Genomic DNA, 19652 nt, shown 5'->3' with positions numbered 1-19652 from the left:
CTGCCCTTCCTCAACTCCCCTTGAACAATGACCTGCTGACAACACTTGGAGCACTGTGTGCAGTTCTGGTCACCACACTATAGGAAGGATGTGGTTGCACTGGAGAGAGTGCAGAGGAGACTCACCAGAATGTGAACAACCCAAGAACATAAGAAATAGGAGCAGGAGTCGGCCATCTGGCCCGTCGAGCCTGCTCAATAAGATCATGGCTGATCTGGCCGTGGACTCAGATCCACCTACCTGCCTTTTCCCCATAACCCTTAATTCCCCTACTATGCAAAAATCTAACTGCGTCTTTAAATATATTTAATGAGGTAGCCTCTACTGCTTCCCTGGGCAGAGAATTCCACAGATTCACTACTCTCTGGGAAATGCAGTTCCTCCTTATCTCCGTCCTAAATCTATTCCCCCGAATCTTGAGGCTACTAAACAAATGATACCCTGCAGGAGAAACCCAGCAGGTCAGGTAGCATCTGTGGAGGAAGAGGGATGGTTGGTTTTGGATTAAAATCCTGCTTCAGGACCCATCCTGATAGTTGGACAAGGACGTTGTTGTTCTTCCTCCTGAACCCGGAACACCAGCTATCCCTCTGCCTCCACAGATGCTGCCTGACCTGCTGAGTTCCTCCAGAAATTCCCAGATCCCAGCATCTACCATCTCCAGTGTCCCTAAGTTGGTAGCTGGATGGGAGGACTTTAGTGAAAGAGAGAGATCGGATAGACCGGGTTTATTTTCCGGAGAGCAAAAGAGACTGAGGGGTGAGCTGATAGAAGTGTGGAAGATTGTGAGAGGCACACATAGGGTAGATGGTCAGTCTTTTTCCCCATGGTAGGGGTAGGAGAAGGAGGAGTTTTAAAGGGGATCTGTGGTCTCAGCTAATTGTTTTACACAGAGAGTGGTTGCTTAACATAGGAAGAACATTTGATGGCTCTGGGCCTGTACTCACTGAAGTTTAGAAGGATGAGGGGGGATCTCATTGAAACCTCCTGGTTATTGAGAGGCCTGGATAGAGTGGATGTGGAGAGGATGTTTCCATCAGTGGGAGAGTCCAGGACCAGAGGGCACAGCCTCAGAATAAAAGGACGTCCCTTTCGAACTGAGATGAAGAGGAATTTCTTCAGCCAAAGGGTGGTGAATCTGTGGAATTCATTGCCGCAGACGGCTGTGGAGGCCAAGTCAATGGGTGCATTTAAGGCAGAGATCGATAGGTTCAGGATCGGTGAGGGGGTTAAGGGTTACGAGGAGAAGGCAGGAAATGGAGTTGAAAAATAAATCAGCCATGATTGAATGGCAGAGCAGACTCGATGGGCTGAATGGCCTGATTCTGCTCCATATCTGATGGTATTATATCTGGAACGTGGCCAGATGAGGTGGTTGGAATCAAAGACAATATGGATGCAGCTCGAGCAACACTTAAGCAGTCAAGGCGTAGAAGGATACGGTCCTAATACGGGAAAATGGGCAAAAAGGTCGGCATGGATATGATGGGCTGAAAGGCCTGTTTCTATGCTGCACAGCTCTGTGACGCCCTGAGGGTCCGGAGTCCCATCTCAGCTGGACCAATGGGGATGGCAGATTCCCTCAGCAAAGTGAGGAGGTGAGTGAGGCTGCGTTCGACAGCCACTGACTGCACGGTCACTGGTACTCAGGAGGAAGTTCCGTTTCAGCAGTGATTTACTGAACTGTCCCACTGGGACCTCCCCACTGTTGCACTAACACGTTAACCACTGCACGACTGTAGCCCCGGGTACAAGCTACAAATGGAACATACAACAGTACAGCACAGGAACAGGCCCTTCAGCCCACAGTGTCTGTGCCGACCATATCAATCCAAACTAATCCCATCTACCATCACGTGGTCCGTATCCCTCCACTCCCTGCCTGTTCAGGGGCCTATCTAAATGCCTCTTAAATATTGCTGTTGAATCTGCCTCCACCACCTCCCCCAGCAGCCCATTCCAGACACCCACCCCTCTCTGGATAAAAACCTTGCCTCGTAAATCTCCTTTAAACTTCCCCTCCTCACCTTAAACCCACACACTCCAGTATGACATCTCCACCCCAGGACAAAGGTTCTGACTGTCTGCCCTATCTATGCCCCTCACAACTTTATAAACTCCTACCAGGTCTCCCCTCAGCCTCCCTCCGACGAGACGGACAGGGTGGCTGCTTCCTCAAGCAATAAACGAGGTGCAGGAGGGACTCAGCGGGTCAGGCAGCATCTGTGGAGGGAGGCGGACAGTCGACGTTTCGGGTCGAGGCCCTTCATCAGGACAAAGATAAGAGGGGAGGTGGCCGGTGTAAAGAGGTGGGAGGGGGCAGGAGCTGGCAGGTGATAGGTGGGTCCAGACAGAGTGAGGGCTGGGGGGTGAGGGGTGGAGGTGACACAGGGCTGCAGGTGGTGGGACCTGATAGGAGAGGAAGGTGGACCATGGAACCAGATAAGGGAGGTGGGGAGGGCAGATGGGAACAGTGGGGGGGAGGCGACCCAGTGGGAGGGGTGTGTGGGTGCCAGGCAGATGGAGTGGGGGGGGGGACCGGAAAGAAGCAGGGTGATGGGGGGTGGGGGCAGAGTCTCAGGGTGAGGGCTCAGACCTCTGGCACCAAGCAGACAGGGCAGGATGTTGGTCGGTACGGCTGTGGAGCCCCAGCCATCGAGGATATCGAACGCCGAGATCGACAGATCTGTAGGCGTCGAGGGAGTGTACGAACCCAGGGAGGATGAGGCCATTCGGCCCTACGTGCATGCTTCACCACCTGACCGGTTACATCAGCGACCCATAAAAAGGCACTCGGACAGGTACATTGGATGGGAACATATCAGAGGGAGAGGGGCCAAACCCAGGCAACTGCACTTAAGGTGAGAGGCGGAAAGTTCAAAGGAGATGTGCAGGGTAAGTATTTTACACAGAAAGCGGTGGGTGCTTGGAATGCACTGCCAGGGGTGGGGGTGGAGGCAGATACGATAGAGGGGTTTGAGAGGCTCTTCGATATTCACATGAACGTGCAGAGAATGGAAGGAGAGGAACATTGTGTAGGTAGAAGGGATTAGTTTAGTTAGACATTTAATTACTGGTTTGATTAGTTCAGCACAACATGGTGGGCCGAAGGGCCTGTTCCTGTGCTGTACTGTTCTATCGGAGCAGTTCAGATGGGCATCTTGGAGCATTTGGACAGAGGGGCCTGTTCCTGTGCTGTATGACTCAAGGATTCTATGACCCTTTCCTGCATCATCGCCACAGCCCTCAATTCCCGGAGAGACTGACAGAATTTGAGAGATGAATGATTTTTGAAGAGAGGTTCACCCACCCTCTGGGTGAAGAAGTTTCTAACTGTCTCTGTCCCAAACGTCCGACCCTGTACTCAGAGATTGTGACCCCTGGAGCAGGATCCACAGCCAGGGGAAACATCATCTCCGAGCTGAGTGCCCGAGACAGGATTGTCAACGTGAAGGATTACTGTCTTCTCGGAAAATACTGGTTAACGTGCGCCTCGGACTGGGGCTCTGTTCTCGACTGAATATCCCTGGCCACTGCCTGAGACACAATCCATCTTCTGCTCTTCGCCTGCTTGGAGCAGCTCAGCAGATGTTTGCAACTAGAGCAGAACATCTGTTAAAGCAACTTCCTCCAACGCAGAGACACAGAGCTCGGCAGCAGGGGAGGGTCACTGCTGACCTCCTGAGCAAAGCTGTTGTCAGCCCCCGGAGGAGCGAGGGGGTTGGGGCACAGCCTGTGAGGTGTGGTGGGGGGGGGGGGGGGGGGGGGCAACTGGACGACAACAACATCCTGCATTGTTCTACCACTGCCAACACAGGAGACCACCTTGAGCTGCCTGCAGAAGAGGCACCGGGGGACGTGCAGCTGGGCCAGAGGGAGTGGGAAAGTCTTTGTGAGGTGGAACAGCTCTGGGGAGGGACGGACAGAGAGGGAGGCAGGCAGACCGGGAGTGAGAGCATGTGAGGGAGATGGATTGACAGAGGCACAATGCAGAGGGAGAAAGGGATGCAGGAGGAGGTGATCTCACCACAGTCGTCTCATCCATCCCTGTACAGTTACACAGTGAGTGACCCTCCCCCTGAATAAACAGTGACTCTGTACAGTTACACAGGGGGTGCCCCTCACCCTGAATAAACTGGTAGCTGTCCCTCATGCCGTGACCACATGAAGTTCACAAGGCAGCAAAGGTAATGCAGTTCTGGAACGGGACGGGACGATTAGCTCTACCGATGTGGTCACATTCCGCAAGGATCTCCTCCCATCGCACAGACCTACCTCCACCCTCCAGCTCATCTTTCATTCCCTTCTCCCTCATCTACTTAGCTAATTTCAGTCTGAAAGCATTCCTCTCGTTGTTGCTGACCACAGCCACTGGGACGAAGCCCCATGTTCTCCCCACCCAGAAAGTCCCTGAACTCCCAACTGGAGATGAGTGACTGCTGTGTGGCCCATCGGTTGGATCTGCCCGATGGTCTGCACCTCCCCGACCTCCAGCTCCCCGTAAACCCTGCTCAGGTCACCCTGGCATCGTCTCCACTGGAGGCTGAAGCCCATTCACTCCAGCATCTCACCAGCTGGACTTGCCTCCGTGTTCCGAAGCCCCATCACCCTCGGTGGGGCCAAACATCTCACACACTCACCTGACTTCATCATCCCGACTTCATAACACTTGCGCAGCCTGCAGGCTTGGCAGCTTTTCCGCCGGTTCTTGTCTATGGTGCACTGGTTTGTGGCCGGGCAGATGTAGGCGTTGTGTCCTGGAATCATACAACAAGTTTAAGGGTGGTCAGCCATCGAGCAAGAGATCTGTCACTCTCCCCGGCAATGCTCTCCGGCCAAGAGCCGGCCTTGTCCCGGAGCTCGGCCGTCGATGTAACACGGGGAAGGAGGGCAGCCAATGCTCCGCACAGCAAGATCCCACAAACAGCAAACTGGCACAGAACAGGTAGCCAGCTCAACCCACTCTTGGAAGAGGAGTAAGGGAGCGTGTCCAAATCACAGACTGCAGGGATCGTGTCTAAATTGTCATAGAGTCAGACAGCACAAAAACAGCCCTTTCGGCCCATTGCGTACCTAACCACACTAATCCCAGCATTTAGACCGTACCCTTCTCCACCTTGGTGATTCAAGTGTTCATCTAGGTACTTCTTAAATGTCTCTGCCTCCACCACCCCCTCAGGCAGTGCGTTCCATATTCCAGCCCCCCCGAGGGGAAAAATCTCCTCCTCCGATCCCTTCTGAACCCCTCACCACTTACTCTAAACCTCTGGGTGGGCAGGCACATTGTCCCTGTAACCGTGGGTTTCCCATGGGTTCTCTGGTTTCCTCCCACATCCCAAAGACATGTGGGGTTGTGGATGACACCAAATGTAGGTAAGATAAGATAAGATCTCTTTATCACTCACACGTACATCGAAACACACAGTAAGATGCATCTTTTGCGTAGAGTGTTCTGGGGGCAGCCCACAAGTGTCGCCACGCTTCCGGCGCCAACATAGCATGCCCACAACTTCCTAACCCGTACGTCTTTGGAATGCGGGAGGAAACCGGAGCACCCGGAGGAAACCCACGCAGACACGGGGAGAACACACAAACTCCTTGCAGACAGTTGCCGGAGTTGAACCCGGGTCGCTGGCGCTGTAATAGCGTTACGCTGACCGCTACACCACCACGCTGATTCTACACTACCGTGCAGGTAAATGGCAAAAAGAAATCAATAGGGGAGTTAATGAGCATGTGTGAAAGAGAAGGTGGTGCAGCGGAATAAGGAGGGAGAGTGGACCTTATGGGATTGTTCTGCTGGGTGCTAACATGGACCTGATGGGTCGAATGGCTTCCTCTGCATCTCAATGGAACATTTCAGAATCTCCACACTTCTGACTCCAGATTTGATTACCCAAATTTAAATGCCCCCAAACTGCTGTGGCGGGATTTGAACTCTCATCTCAAGATCAGATGTTGAGCTCCCAGACACCAGCCCTGCACCTTAACCGCTGCACTACTGTGGGCAGATGGAGGCAAGCAGACTCCCTCTGTCCCCTTCCAGCGATTGGACTTTGACTATTGAAAAACGTTACACTGCCCGTGCCGAGATTTATCCACTCCCATCCACTCCACCGATCTCTCTGCGGACAAGAAACCGCTCCGTTTCCAACATTACACCGGTGTGGGTACTTCAGTGACACTGAGGTAGCCTGAGGTTGTGAAAGGCCCAGAAGAATTGTTGCTTACACTTGTCAGCGCACACTGCGCTTCAGACCCTGCCCCCACCTGCTCTGCCCCTTGTGTTAATTACTCCTTGACCACACACACACTTCAAGTATCTTCCTCTGGGTCAATTCCATAAAAAACTTTTTATTACATGGTATTGATGGCCACAGTCTTTCCCCCAGCGTAGGGGAGTCCAAAACTAGGGGGAATAAGTTTACGGTGAGAGGAGAGAGATTTAAAAGGGACCTGAGGGGCAACTTTTTCACACAGAGGGTGGTGAGTGTATGGAACGAGCTGCCAGAGGAAGTGGGTGAGGCAGGGACAACAGGATCACTTAAGAAGCACTTGGATAGGTACATGGAGGGGCAGGGCTTGGAGGGATATGGGCCGAACGCAGGGAATTGGGACTATCTGGGTGGGCACCATGGTCGGCATGGACTGGTTGGGCTAAAGGGCCTGTATCCGTGCTGTGTTGCTCTATGACTCTATAAAATGCTCATCTCCACTTTTAAAATGGGAATGCCCAATGTCAACTTATCCCAGTCACGCTGTCATTTCAGACACTGGCCACTGGGGGGGGGTGCGGGGGAGTAGATCAGTGTATAGTCAAAAACAGATTTAGATCAGTTTATCATATACACCAGGGTGCAATGAAATTCCTTGCTAATGTGAAGCTCACAGAGTGAACAGTACACGTGGTAACAATACATACATCTATAAACACCATGATGGGCGCAAAACTGTGGAATGGTACAGGTACCCAAAAGTCCAAAGGAAACCCCAAACACATCAAACTCTTTGCTCAGGGTTCTTCCTCCCAACTAAAAGTTCAGAAGTTGAAAATAAAGTGTCATGACTTATTTCCCGTTTACCAGAACACTGGAGGAGAGTGAATGTTGTCCCCTTGTTCACAAGGGCAGTGGGGATAAGCCTGGAAACTACAGGCCGGGGGGTCCTACATTGGCGGGAGGGACGTTGGTGGAGAGAGTTCTGAGGGACAGGATTTATGCTCAGTTGGAAAGGCAGGGACTGATGATGAGTCAGCACGGTTTTAGTGCGGGGGAGATCACGTCTCACAAATCTACCCCACTGTGATAAGCCTATTGAGCGGTTGTCATGCGATGAGATGGACTCTTGACCTCAGGATCTACCTTGTTGTGACCTTGCACCTTATTGCACTGCACTTTCTCTGTAGCTGTGACACTTTACTCTGTACTGTTATTGTTTTTACCTGTACTAAATCAATGCACTCTGTACTAACCCAATGTAACTGCACTGTGTAATGAATTGATCTGTACGATCGGTTTGTAAGACAGGTTTTTCACTGGACCTCGGTACAAGTGACAATAATAAACCGATACCAATGAGTTTGTTTGAAGGAGATAACCAGGGATGAAGGCAGGATGGTAGATGTTGTCTATGTGGACTTCATTAAGGCTTTTGACAAAGTTTGACAAGGATGCTGCCTGGATTAGAGGGTGTGAGTTATAAGGAGAGGTTGGACAAACTTGGGTTGTTTTCTCTGGAGCGGCAGAGGCTGAGGGGAGACCTGATAGAGGTTTATAAAATTAGGAGAGACATAGATAGAGCAGACAGTCGGAGTCTTTTTCCCAGGGTGGAAATGTCAAACACTAGAGGGAGTAGGTTTAAAGTGAGAGGGGGAAAGTTTAAAGGAGATGTGTGGAGCAAGTTGTTTTTAAAACACACAGAGAGTGGTGGGTGCCTGGAACGGGCTGCCAGGGGTGGGGATGGAAGCAGATACGATCGCAGTGTTTAGGTTAGGAGGTATTTAGACCAACACATGGACAGGCAGGGAATGGAGGGATGTGGACCACGTGCAGGCAGACAGGATTAGTTAGATTGGCATCATGGTCGGCACAGACATGGTGGGCTGAAGGGCCTGTTTTGTTCCCTCTCTATGTCCCACACAGTAGGCTGGTCCAGAAGGTTAAGGAACAAGGGATCCAAGGCGCATTGGCAAAATGCTTCGCAGATTCTGGGTGATGTGAGCAGAGGGGAGCAGTGGAAGGTTGCTTCACCGACTGCAGATCTGTAACAAGTGGTGTACCGCAGAGATCGGTGCTGGCACCTTTGCTGTTGGTTTGTAATGTTATAGAAATGACTTGGATGAGCATATGCAAGGGGTCTGATTAGAAAGTCTGCAGACAACACAAGAATTCATGGAGCAGTAGATAACGAAGAAGCTTGTCCAAAAGATACAGCAGGACGTAGACCAGCTGGAAAGTTGGACAGAGCAGTTGACAGCTGGAAATTAATCCAGACAACTGTGAAGGAATGCACTTTGGGGAGTCAAATTCTGGTAGGTCATAGAGAGTGAAGAGGAGGGACGTACAGAGAGATGTACAGAGAGCCCTTGGGGTGCAAGGTTACGGCTCTCTGAAAGTGGGGAGTCAGATGGAGAGGGCAGTTTGCTCCCTTCATAGGACAAGGCGTTGCAACGTTGGTGCATCTGTACAAAAGGTTGGTGAGACAGCACTTGGAGCATTGTGGACAGTTCTGGTCCCCACTCCACAGGAGGGACGTGGGAGCGACGGAGAGAGTGCAGGAGAGGTTCACCAAGTTGTTGCCTGGAGCAGAGGGCTGTGGTCATAAGGAGAGACTGAGTTTGTTCTCACTGGAATGTCGGAGGCTGAGGGCTGAACTCAGAGGTTTATAAAATTATGATTACCAGCTGGCAGAGGAGATGGTGGAGGCAGGTACAATCGCAATGTTTAAAAGGCATTTGGACAGGTACTTGGGTTGGAAGGTCGTAGAGGGGTACGGGCCTGATGCAGGAAAACGGGATTAGTGCAGATCGGCATCAGGGTTAGCATGGATGAGGTGGGCCGAAGGGCCTACCTCCGTGCTGTAAGAGTCTACAATCAGACTGAATGCTCCAACATTGCCTCACAGGTGGATAGGGTAGTTAAGAAAGCTTATGGGATGTTAACTTTCATAAGTCGAGGGATCGAGTTTAAGAGCTGCGAGGTAATAATGCAGCTCTACAAAACTCTGGTTAGGCCACACTTAGAGTACTGTGTCCAGTTCTGGTCGCCTCATTATAGGAAGGATGTGGAGGCGTTGGAGAGGGTGCAGAGGAGATTTACTAGGATGCTGCCTGGATTAGAGAGTATGGATTATAAGGAGAAACTAAGGGAGCTAGGGCTTTAATCTTTGGAGAGGAGGAGGATGAGGGGAGACATGATAGAGGTGTACAAAATATTAAGAGGAATAGATAGAGTGGACAGCCAGCGCCTCTTTCCCAGGGCACCAGTGCTCAATACAAGAGGGCATGGCTTTAAAGTAATGGGTGGGAAGTTCAAGGGAGATATCAGAGGGAGGTTTTTCACCCAGAGAGTGGTTGGGGCGTGGAATGCGCTGCCTGGGGCGGTGGTGGAGGCAGGTACATTGGTCAAATTCAGGAGATTACTGGATAAGCATATGGAGGAATTTAAAATAGGGGGATATGTGGGGGGAAGGGGTTAGATAGTCTTGGGCAAGGTTTAAAGGTCGGCACAACATTGTGGGCCGAAGGGCCTGTATTGTGCTGTACTGTTCTGTGTTCTATTAATGGACCTACACAAAAGCAAAAGCCTGCAGATGCTGGAAATCTGAAATAAAAAGAAAGCTCGAGATACTCAGGTCAGGCAGCATCTGCGGAGAGAGAAGCAGAGTCAGCAGGTGAGGCCGATGACCATTCCTCAGCCGGATGAGGGAACCTCCTGGTTGGATGGGCGGTCAGTGACCGGAAACTGTCTCCACCTCCCCACAGCTGCCGAGAAGCTCTGAACGCCCTTTGTGATGGGTTCACCTGCAAGGCCGAGGGCAGCGGGGGGTCAGTCGCTGGGTACGTTCAGCGCAGAGGTCGGCTGTTTACTGCACTTGGCGGGAACTGAGGAACATGGCTTTACTGTAGGGAAAGGGTTTAAAGGTCAGACATGACAGGATGAGGCAGCAGGAAGGGCCAAATGGCCTCCTCCATCCACAGCACCTGCTGTTGTAAATGTCCAAACTTCCTCATGGAAAGGAGGCCATTCTTCCCATCAAGTGCAGGTCAGCTCACAGAACAATCCAATTCCACCACCAATTATCCCTGGAACCCATTGTCTCCACAGTTACACTGTGTGTGACCCTCACCCTGAATAAACAGTGACTCTGTACAGTTACACAGTGACCCTCACCCTGAATAAACAGTGACTCTGTACAGTTACACAGCAAGTGACCCTCACCCTGAATAAACAGTGACTCTGTACAGTTACACAGGGAGTGACCCTCACCCTGAATAAACAGTGACTCTGTACAGTTACACAGCAAGTGACCCTCACCCTGAATAAACAGTGACTCTGTACAGTTACACAGGGAGTGACCCTCACCCTGAATAAAGTTACACGGGGACTGAGCCACTCCTGGTAAATTGGGATGAGATTGAATGTGTGGGGGCAGTGAGGGCTGACCACAATTAAGTCATTTTGAAAGGTTGTTTCTTCAACTACTAGTTGTGGAAAAAGTTCACCTGTAGCACTGAGACCATTTCACAACAGCTCGTGGTTGCCATAGACACGGAGACTGAAATTCCGTCAGAAGTAATCTATTCATTATTTTTCCGACCGAGTGCATGTGTGGCAGTTAAAGTGGGTTTTCTCAAATTCCGTCCACATGATGGTGGGTGGGGTGGGGTGGGGGCAGGGGGTGGGTGGGGGATGGGGGTAGGGTTGGGATGGGGTGGGGGTGGGGGTGGACAAAATGGGTCAGCTGTGGAGTAGTTGTTATTTGTTCTGAGTGTTGTACCTGAGTGAATGGTCTGACTTCAGTGACGGCGGTGGGTATATCGATGGTGAGCAGCACTCCCAGTGGTACACTCACTCTGTTAATCAACACTGGGACATATTTTCACAATTGTGTAATTTCCCAACGTCTGCTCACTGACAATGCAGATCCCCGGATCATACAAGGACAGAAGAAACAGGAGTCGACCCCTCAGTCTGCCCCACCATTCATGACATAGCTTCTGATCCAAACTTGATCTTAACGTCACTTTCCTGGTCTCCCCACAGCCCTCGACTCCCCTGTAGCTTCATGTCTGACAGTCTTTTGAAATATATTCCCTGGAACATATTCCCCGACTCCACTCTCTGGAGTGAAGAATTCCGGATTCACCACTCCCTAAGGGAGGAAACCCCTTTTTCTTTTTACAAAACGTTTATTCGCTAAAAGCACTACAAAAAACAACCGATATCAAATACAGTACAGCTAATACAGAAAGAAACAACTAAGCAAACTAATACCCGCGCAACACACATGCAGCACTACGCCCGCTACCACAATACGCAACACTTCAGATCAAAATCGCAGTGGAACCGTCCACAACACACGCGATCCCCTGAGGGGCTCACCGAGCACGGAACTCGGCCAGGGTGCCCGTGGAGACGGCGTGCTCCTGTTCCAAAGACACCCGCGCATGCACATAAGCACGGAAGACGGGCAGGCAGGCGGACCGGCCGGAACCCTAGGCCGCCCGCTGCCACATCCTGTGGATGGCCAGCTCAGCCAGGCCCAGCAGAAGACCCACCAGGAGATCCTCCGCGCGGCCCGCCCCGCGCCGCACCGGGTGCCCGTAAACCAACAGCGCCGGGCTGAAGTGCAGCCAGAACTTAAAGAGCAGCCCCCTCAGGTACGCGAAGAGGGGCTGCAACTTCTCCCACTCCGCGTACGCGTGGTACACCGTCTCCTCCCGGCTGCAGAAGTGACAGGTGGCCGGGGTGTCAGTGAACCGGCTCAGAAAACGGTTGCATGGCACGGCCCGGTGCAACACCCTCCACCCCAGGTCCCCGATGTACAGCGGAAGGACTCCCGCATAGAGAAACCTCCACCGGGGACACCCCTCACCGCCCGCTGGCAAGATGGACCGCCATGGCGTGTCCAGCCGGCAGACCAGGGTGAGGAAGTGAAAGGTGTGCAGGAGCAGCCTGTACAAGAACCGCCTCGCGGAATGGCACAGTCGGCGTGTCCTCCAGGCGGCTCAGGTTGTGCTGGGCCTCCTCCCGTGAGAGACGCCGGGCCCTGGGCCCAACCAGCAACTCCAGCAGGGCGGGGGCCGGCACGGCCAGGAGCCCCCCGTCGCGGCAGGCGACGGGAGGGGAAGCAGCCACACACTCGCCACACGAAACCGCGCCCCACACCCGCATCAGATCTCGGTAGAACCCGGGCAGCTCCTGTAGAGCAGCACGGCCAACGCCCGCCACCGGGAGATGCGCCCCCTCCCAGAGGCAGCGTCCCCGGCGGAGGAAGTAGGTGGCCAGCGCGTGCCACCGCGGGGGGTGCTCGGTGTACAGGTATCTCTGCAGCGCCCAAAGGCGGAGGGCCGCCAGCCGGGTGCGCACGCACACCAGCGACTGACACCCCTCCGCCATCGGCAGACTCAGGACCGCCGCGGAGACCCAGTGCCTCCGGCCGCCCCAGGAGAAGTCCGTCAACCACCTCTGGGTGGTGGCGACGAAGACGTTGGGCGGCACAGGCATGGCCAGCCGGTACCACAGCATGGAGGCCACCAGCTGGTTGATGACCAGTGCCCTGCCCCGGTACGAGATCGCCCGGAGCAGCCCCGACCAGCACCCCAGCCGGGTGGAGACTTTCGCTCCCAACTCCTGCCAGTTCGCCGGCCAGGGCTCCTCGGCCGGGGACAGGTAGACCCCCAGGTAGAGGAGGTGCTTGGTGCTCCACTCGAAGGGCCGCAACCCTTCCGGCAGGGAGTCCACCTGCCACGGACCCACCAGCAGACCCGAACACTTCGCCCAGTTGATCCTGGCAGAGGACGCGGCCGAGTAGACCCGCTGGCACTCGTGCATCCTCCGCAGGTCTGCCGGGTCTCCGCGGCGGCGTACAGCAGCCGGACGCGGGCCACGAAGTGTGGCCCGAGCCCGAATGCGCGCAGAGTCCCGAACAGGTACCCGTGATCCACCCTGTCGAACGCCTTCTCCTGATCGAGGGAGAGGAAGGCGGCCGACACCCCGGCCTCCCGGCACAGGTACAGTAGGTCCCGGACGAGGTGGACGTTGTCCTGGATGGACTGGCCCGGGACCGTGTACGACTGGTCCGGGTGGACCACCTGGGCCAGCACGGAGCCCAGACGATTGGCCATTGCCCGGGCGAACACCTTGTACTTGGAGCAGAGGAGAGACACCGGGCGCCAGTTCCGCAGACTGCGCAGATCCCCCTTCTTGGGCAGCAGGACTACGACCGCCCTGCGCCAAGAGAGGGGCATCTCGCCCGTCGCCAGGCTGTCCCCCAGCACCCTCGCGTAGTCTACCCCCAGGGCGTCCCAAAAAGCCCGGAGGAACTCGACCGTCAGCCCGTCCAGCCCCGGAGCCTTGCCCCGCCGCAGCTGGTCCAGGGCGCCGGTCAGCTCCTCCAGACTCAGGGGAGCCTCCAGCCGCTCGACAGCCTCGGGGCTGACTCACGGCAGACCCTCCCAGAGAGTCGCGCACGCCTCCTCGCTGGACGGATCCGGCGAGAGCAGAGCTGCGTAAAAAGTGCGGACTGCCCGGACGATTCCCGCCCGATCCGCGACCGAGGACCCATCCTCCGCCAGCAGCTCCACGAGCTGCCTGCGGACACCTCGCCAGCGCTCCAGAGAATAGAAGAATAGTGAGGCGTGGTCCAGATCCCGCAGCATCTGGACCTCTCGAGCCGTTCGATCTCGGACACCCGCCCCTTGGTCGCCCCCCGCGCATACTCCTGGCAGAAGAGATGGACGTGGGCCTTGCCCACGTCCCACCAGAGCCTCAGGGAGGAGAAGCCCTTCAGCTCCTCCCGCCAAGCCTCCCAAAACAGGCGGAACCAATCCCGGAATCACCGGTCGTCCAGCAGCCGGTTGTTGAAGTGCCAGTTCGCGGACCCCCCCTCGCGGGCAGCGGACTGAGTGCCACCCACACCAGGCGGTGGTCTGAGCACACCACCGGCCGCATGGAGGCCGCCGACACGCAGGAGACGTGCACCTTGGACACGTATATCCGATCAAACCGGGAACCCCCTCCTCCCCTGGACCTCCGTGAGAAAGAGCGGGAGTCCGGATGAAGGTTCCTCCAGACGTCAACTAGGTCGAAGGATCCCACCAGATCCCACCAGGCACATCTGTGCGGCTGCATTGGGGCCCGGAGAGATCCCTCTCCCCGAGGGTACAGTTGAAGTCACCCCCGAGGATGACACACTCGCCCCGATTGAAGGAGCCCACCAGGGCGGACACCTCCCGAAAAAGGCGCGCTTGCGTCGGGCCGAGCTCGGGGGCGTACACGTTGACGAAGTGCAACGGCACGCCGTCCAAGCGCACGGCCAGATGAAGCAGACGGCCCGGCACCAGTTCCCGAACCTGCAAAATCTCCGGCTGGATGGTCGGGGCCAACAAGAACGCCACCCCGCTCGAAGTGGAGCTGAGGTGACTCATGTAGACCCCCCCCCCCCCACCGCGCCACACCAGGAGCCAGGCGGACTCGTCTCCCGGAACGGTGTGGGTCTCCTGCAGGAAGCTCACCGTGTACCTCCCGTCCCGCAAGACCGAGAGGTGGTGGAACCTGCGGAGAGACCCCCTGCCGCCATTGATATTCAGGCTGGTGACGGTGACCCTCATGACAGCTACAGTACACTCCCCTCATCCACACTACAGGTGGAAGGAGCGGGGCTCCCCGCCGAGCTCCCCCGCACCCTACACCTAGCCGCCAGAACCTTCAGCGGGTTGTTGAACCTGCGCCTCTCTTTCTGGTCCAACGCTGATGCCCCCCCCCCCCCCGCTCGAGGATGTCGTGGATAGAACGCACGACTCCCGGCAGATCCGCCCAGCTGGAGGCGGCCAGCTCGTCCCTGTGCTGCCAACCCCGGGTTTCCTCCAGGAACTCCCGGATCTCCTCCACGGTGACGGGCTGTGACGTGGCGCCTGGGACGAGGTAGTCCTCCAGCTCGGCGTCGAAGGAATCCCCCTCGCCCCCACCGCCGCACCCCAAGCTCTCGTCATCCTCCGGGCAGTCACCGCCACCGGGCAACACGCCCGCCCCAAGCCGGGCCAGAGCCCTCTCCAGCAGTCCCGCCCCGGGGGCGACCCCACCCCCAGGCCCGGCACCCGGAGGACACTCCACCACCCCCGGGTCCGGGAGCCCAGCCGGACCTCGGCCCCAAGGTGGGGCGGGACCGGACCCCCGCACACCGTCACCGCCCTCCCCCGGACGGGCGGCTCGCAGGCCTTCGCGGAGCTCGAACGGAGGATGCGGGTCGACGGGGCCTCTCCCGCCGCCACACCCCGGTCTCCCCCCTGCCAGCAGCACTAGGAGGGTCCCCGCCCTCCCCACTCACTAGGGCACCCTCGCTCCGCGCCACTGAGCAGGCTGGTGACCCGGGGGCAACCCCACCCCCCTCAGACACGGGGGCGGAGCGCACCCTCTCGGGACTCCTGGCCTCGATGGCGGCCACGAGCCAGGAGACCACCGCCCCGGCCGGCACCCTTCCCTCAGGCGACCCCGGTTCCGTGGGGCCCTCAGCGGGGCCGACCCCCTCCCCGGCGGGTGCGCACTCCGAGCGCGCGGTCTCGACCGAGGGTGGGTCCTCTCCTCCGACAGCCCCCGCACCGCGGCACTGCCCTCCGACTCGGGGGACGCGACCCCAACAGAAGCCGAGTCGTCTCCCTCCAGCTCCGGGGGCTCACCCCCCGAGCACACGGCCTTCCCCGGGGGTAATTCCCTCCTCTCGGGCGACCCCGGTCCCTCCGACCCCTCGGACACGTTCCGGCGCCGCTTCAGTCCGCTGGGGTGCGGAGGCACGGTGACCTCCATTGCAGAGGAAACCTTGGCCCCCGGCATCGCCTCCTCCCCCTCGACCTCCCCTGGCACCCGCTGAACCCCGGAGACCCCAGGGACCCCCGGGTCTGGACCAGAGGAGGCCGTCGGCTCCCGCCCCTCCAGGGGTGAGGCCCGAAGGTGCCCCTTCTTCCACCGTGCCTTCCTACCCACGACAGGAGTCCACCCCTCCCCACCGTCCGCACCGCACTCATCCCCACCCCCCACCACAACCGACACAGGAGGGGCAGCGGGGGGAGGGACAGCGGGGCAGGAACGGCGGGGGGAGGGGCCACGGCAGGAGCGTCAGCGGTAGCCCCCCGCGCCGTCGAAGCGGAACCGGCAGCCTGGCGGCCAGGGCAATGCCGACGGACGTGCCTGAACGCCTTGCACACGTGACACCACGGACAGCCGGTGGCCCCGAACACTCTGTAGTTCTGCCCCTCGTACAGGACCTGGAACTGCCCCTCGGCATCCCCGCCCCGCGCCGACTGCATAAGCAGCGAGCGCTTGAAGGAGTACACGTTCTCGAAGCCAGGTACGGCCGGCTTGAGCAACATCGGGGTGATGCTCGACCGCACCTCGCCCAGAGGGCACAGGTGAGGGAGGAGGGCCTCGTCAGGGATATGGGGAAAAACATCGGAAAGGACGACCCGCTGCACGGGGGCCCCCGCCGGCTCCACCGGCACGAAGACCTCCCCCGACGTCAGCCCCCTGCCCAAGGCCAAGGACACCTCCTTCTCAGATCGCGGTACAAACACCAGTCTACCAAATATTCTGGTGACCGCGACGACACCAGCCCTGCCCCCCACTGTCACAGACATGGCCCGTAAGCCATCGCTCAGCCCGATCGAGGGAGGCACAAAGCAGCAAACTGCATTTTTCAAAGTCAACAGTCTGAAGGGCGACGTCTTCTCAGTAGCCACGCCTCCAGGACCAGCGACGGCTGCGTAGGACCGAGGCTGCGTCACTCCCGAAGCACAGGCAGCCATGTTTAGTTCCTACGCAGTTAGAATTTCAAAAACTCACTGCCTGTCCGATAAACAGCTACACATTAATCAAATCCACAAAGAGCAGTCCAGTGAAAGTAAAGGTGGGAGACGTCTCCTGATATGCAGTCTGTGAGCTGGAAACTCCAGCGCCGTCCCTCCCGCACGCAGCGAAACGACCACCGGCAGCCGAGTCCACCATTCCTTCTGCCGCACGGAAGTCCAGGAGTCGCTGAGAAGCTCTTCACCCAGGCACCCTGCGCCAAGTTCTCCGATGGGAGAAAGCCAATCGATAGCACGAACCAGATGAAATCAGTCCCAGCTCCCTCAAAGTTCAAAGTGAACCCTGGCAACTCGCCAGCCACTGCCGCTCCCACAGCTCCCACAGCTCCCAACACTAAGGAAACACAGACCTCTCTCGAAGAGAAGCCGTCCCAGCCACTGCTCTACCTTGCAAAGTTCTCCAACACCGCTCTTTTAGACTTTTACCATTAAATCAGCCATCCAATGGAGTGCACACTCCGTACCACCCCTCCCACAGTGTGACCCTCCCTCAGTACCCCCTCCCTCAGTACTGCCCCCCACCCTCCCGCAGTGCACTGGGAACCCACCTTGGATGCTCCGTTTGAAGAAAGCCTTGCACCCCTCACAGGACCAGACTCCATAGTGATATCCAGAGGCAAAGTCGTTGCAGACGGCGCAGAAGTGTGCATCGCGCCTATTGCACACGCCGTTGGCCGAGCCCGGCGATGACAGCTTCTTCTTCAAACCTTCCCTGCGGACAAAAAACAAATGACCTGCACTCCCACTTTTTACAGCATGCCGCAGAACCAGGGGTCTCAGCCTCAGGATTCAGGGGAGAAGATTTAGGACAGAGATGACATTTTCCCAGAGAGTAGTGAATCTGTGGAATTCTCTGAGTCATAGAGCAGAGAAACAGGCCCTTTGGCCCAACTGTCCAGGTCCATCAAGATTCCCATCTAGGCTTGTCCCATTTGTCCGTGATTGGCCCGTATCCCTCAAGATTCGGGGGAATAGATTTAGGACGGTGATGAGGAGGAACTGCTTTTCCCAGAGAGTAATGGATCTGTGGAATTCTCTGCCCGGGGAAGCAGTAGAGGCTACCTCATTAACTATATTTAAGGCACAGTTAGATAGATTTTTGCATAGTAGGGGAATTAGTGGTGGGGGTGGGGGGGATGGACAGTCGACCTTCCAGGTCAAGGCCCTGCATCTGGAAAGCTGCTGGATCATTGGAAACCAGGGCTCCTGAGGGACACCGGGAAAGGACACCCTCCCGATGGTCTGGCATCGAGCTGGCTCCAGTCCTTCTGACACACCTCTGGCCTGTTCCTGGAGCTGGACAAACACAGCAGGCACTGACGCAGCAACACCCGGAGCTGGTGTCTGGGAACAGGTGGCAACATGCAGACTGGAGTCGGGGACAGGCGGCAACACCCAGGGCTGGTGTTGGGGACAGGCGGCAACACACGGGGCTGATGTCCGGGACAGGCAGCAACACACGGGTCGCGAACAACGGTGCTGAGGTTGTGAGCGCCTCTACTTCCTCAGGAGGCTAAAGAAATTTGGTTTGCCCCCTTTGACTCTCACCAACTTTTACAGATGCACCACAGAAAGCATCCTATCTGGATGCATCACGGCTTGGTAGAGCAACTGCTCTGCCCAGGACCGCAAGAAGCTGCGGAGAGTTGTGGACACAGCCCAGCACATCATGGACACCAGCCTCCCCTCCTTGGACTCTCGCTGTCTTGGTGAAGCAGCCAGCATAATCAAAGACCCTACCCACCCGGGACATTCTCTCTTCTCTTCTCTTCCATCAGGTAGAAGATACAGGAGCCTGAAGGCACGTACCACCAGACTTAAGGACAGCTTCTACCCCACTGTGATAAGACTATTGAATGGTTCCCTTATACAATGAGATGGACTCTGACCTCACGATCTACCTTGTTGTGACCTTGCACCTTATTGCACTGCACTTTCTCTGTAGCTGTGACACTTTACTCTGTACTGTTACTGTTTTTACCTGTACTACATCAATGCACTCTATACTAACCCAATGTAACTGCACTGTGTAATGAATTGACCTGTACGATCGGTTTGTAAGACAAGCTTTTCACTGTACCTCGGTACAAGTGACAATAATAAACCAATACCAACACCAACACACAGGGCTAGTGTCGGGAACAGGTGGCAAATCCCAAAAACGAGGGAACTCTAGCTCTCCTGCACTGGTCGGCTCTGATTCATCCCCTAGCACGGTATCTGAATGGTCCCATGTAACCCACGCGTCCCCCCACTCACTGGGTGCCCTTCCCACTCAATGGGTGCTGCCCTACTCACTCACGGAGGAGCCCAACCCATTTAACACCTGCGTCCCTCCCACTCATGGGGTTGGGGGGGGGAGTGCCCCGCCCACACACAGGGGAGCCCCTCCCACTCAAGGAGGAGTGCCCCGCCCACACACAGGGGAGCCCCTCCCACTCAAGGAGGAGTGCCCCGCCTACACGCGGGAGGGAGCCCCACCCACACCATGTGGCATGGTCTAACCAGCCCTATTCAAGCTGCCCCATGACCTTCTCAAGGACACTGAGGGATGGCAGAACATGCCGCCCAC

The 19652-nt window shown here is 56.4% G+C and overlaps 1 protein-coding gene across 7 annotated transcripts in view; it reads right to left on the bottom strand.

Annotated features, from left to right (window-relative positions):
* The window catches only part of esr2a (estrogen receptor 2a), a 178041-nt gene that overhangs the window by 71280 nt on the left and 87109 nt on the right, over nucleotides 1-19652 (bottom strand). For all 7 annotated transcript variants that reach the window (XM_052015195.1, XM_052015235.1, XM_052015184.1 and 4 more), the window contains exons 3-4: nucleotides 17629-17792; nucleotides 4641-4757 (exon numbers count right to left, since the gene is read on the bottom strand). In XM_052015195.1, the coding sequence (XP_051871155.1) occupies nucleotides 4641-4757; nucleotides 17629-17792 (281 nt within the window). The remainder of the gene's footprint in view (nucleotides 1-4640; nucleotides 4758-17628; nucleotides 17793-19652) is intronic.

Source organism: Pristis pectinata, chromosome 1, assembly GCF_009764475.1.
Source record: "Pristis pectinata isolate sPriPec2 chromosome 1, sPriPec2.1.pri, whole genome shotgun sequence".
NCBI lineage: Eukaryota > Metazoa > Chordata > Chondrichthyes > Rhinopristiformes > Pristidae > Pristis > Pristis pectinata.
Note: the sequence above shows the minus strand (reverse complement) of the source record. Positions and strands in the feature narration are given on the sequence as shown.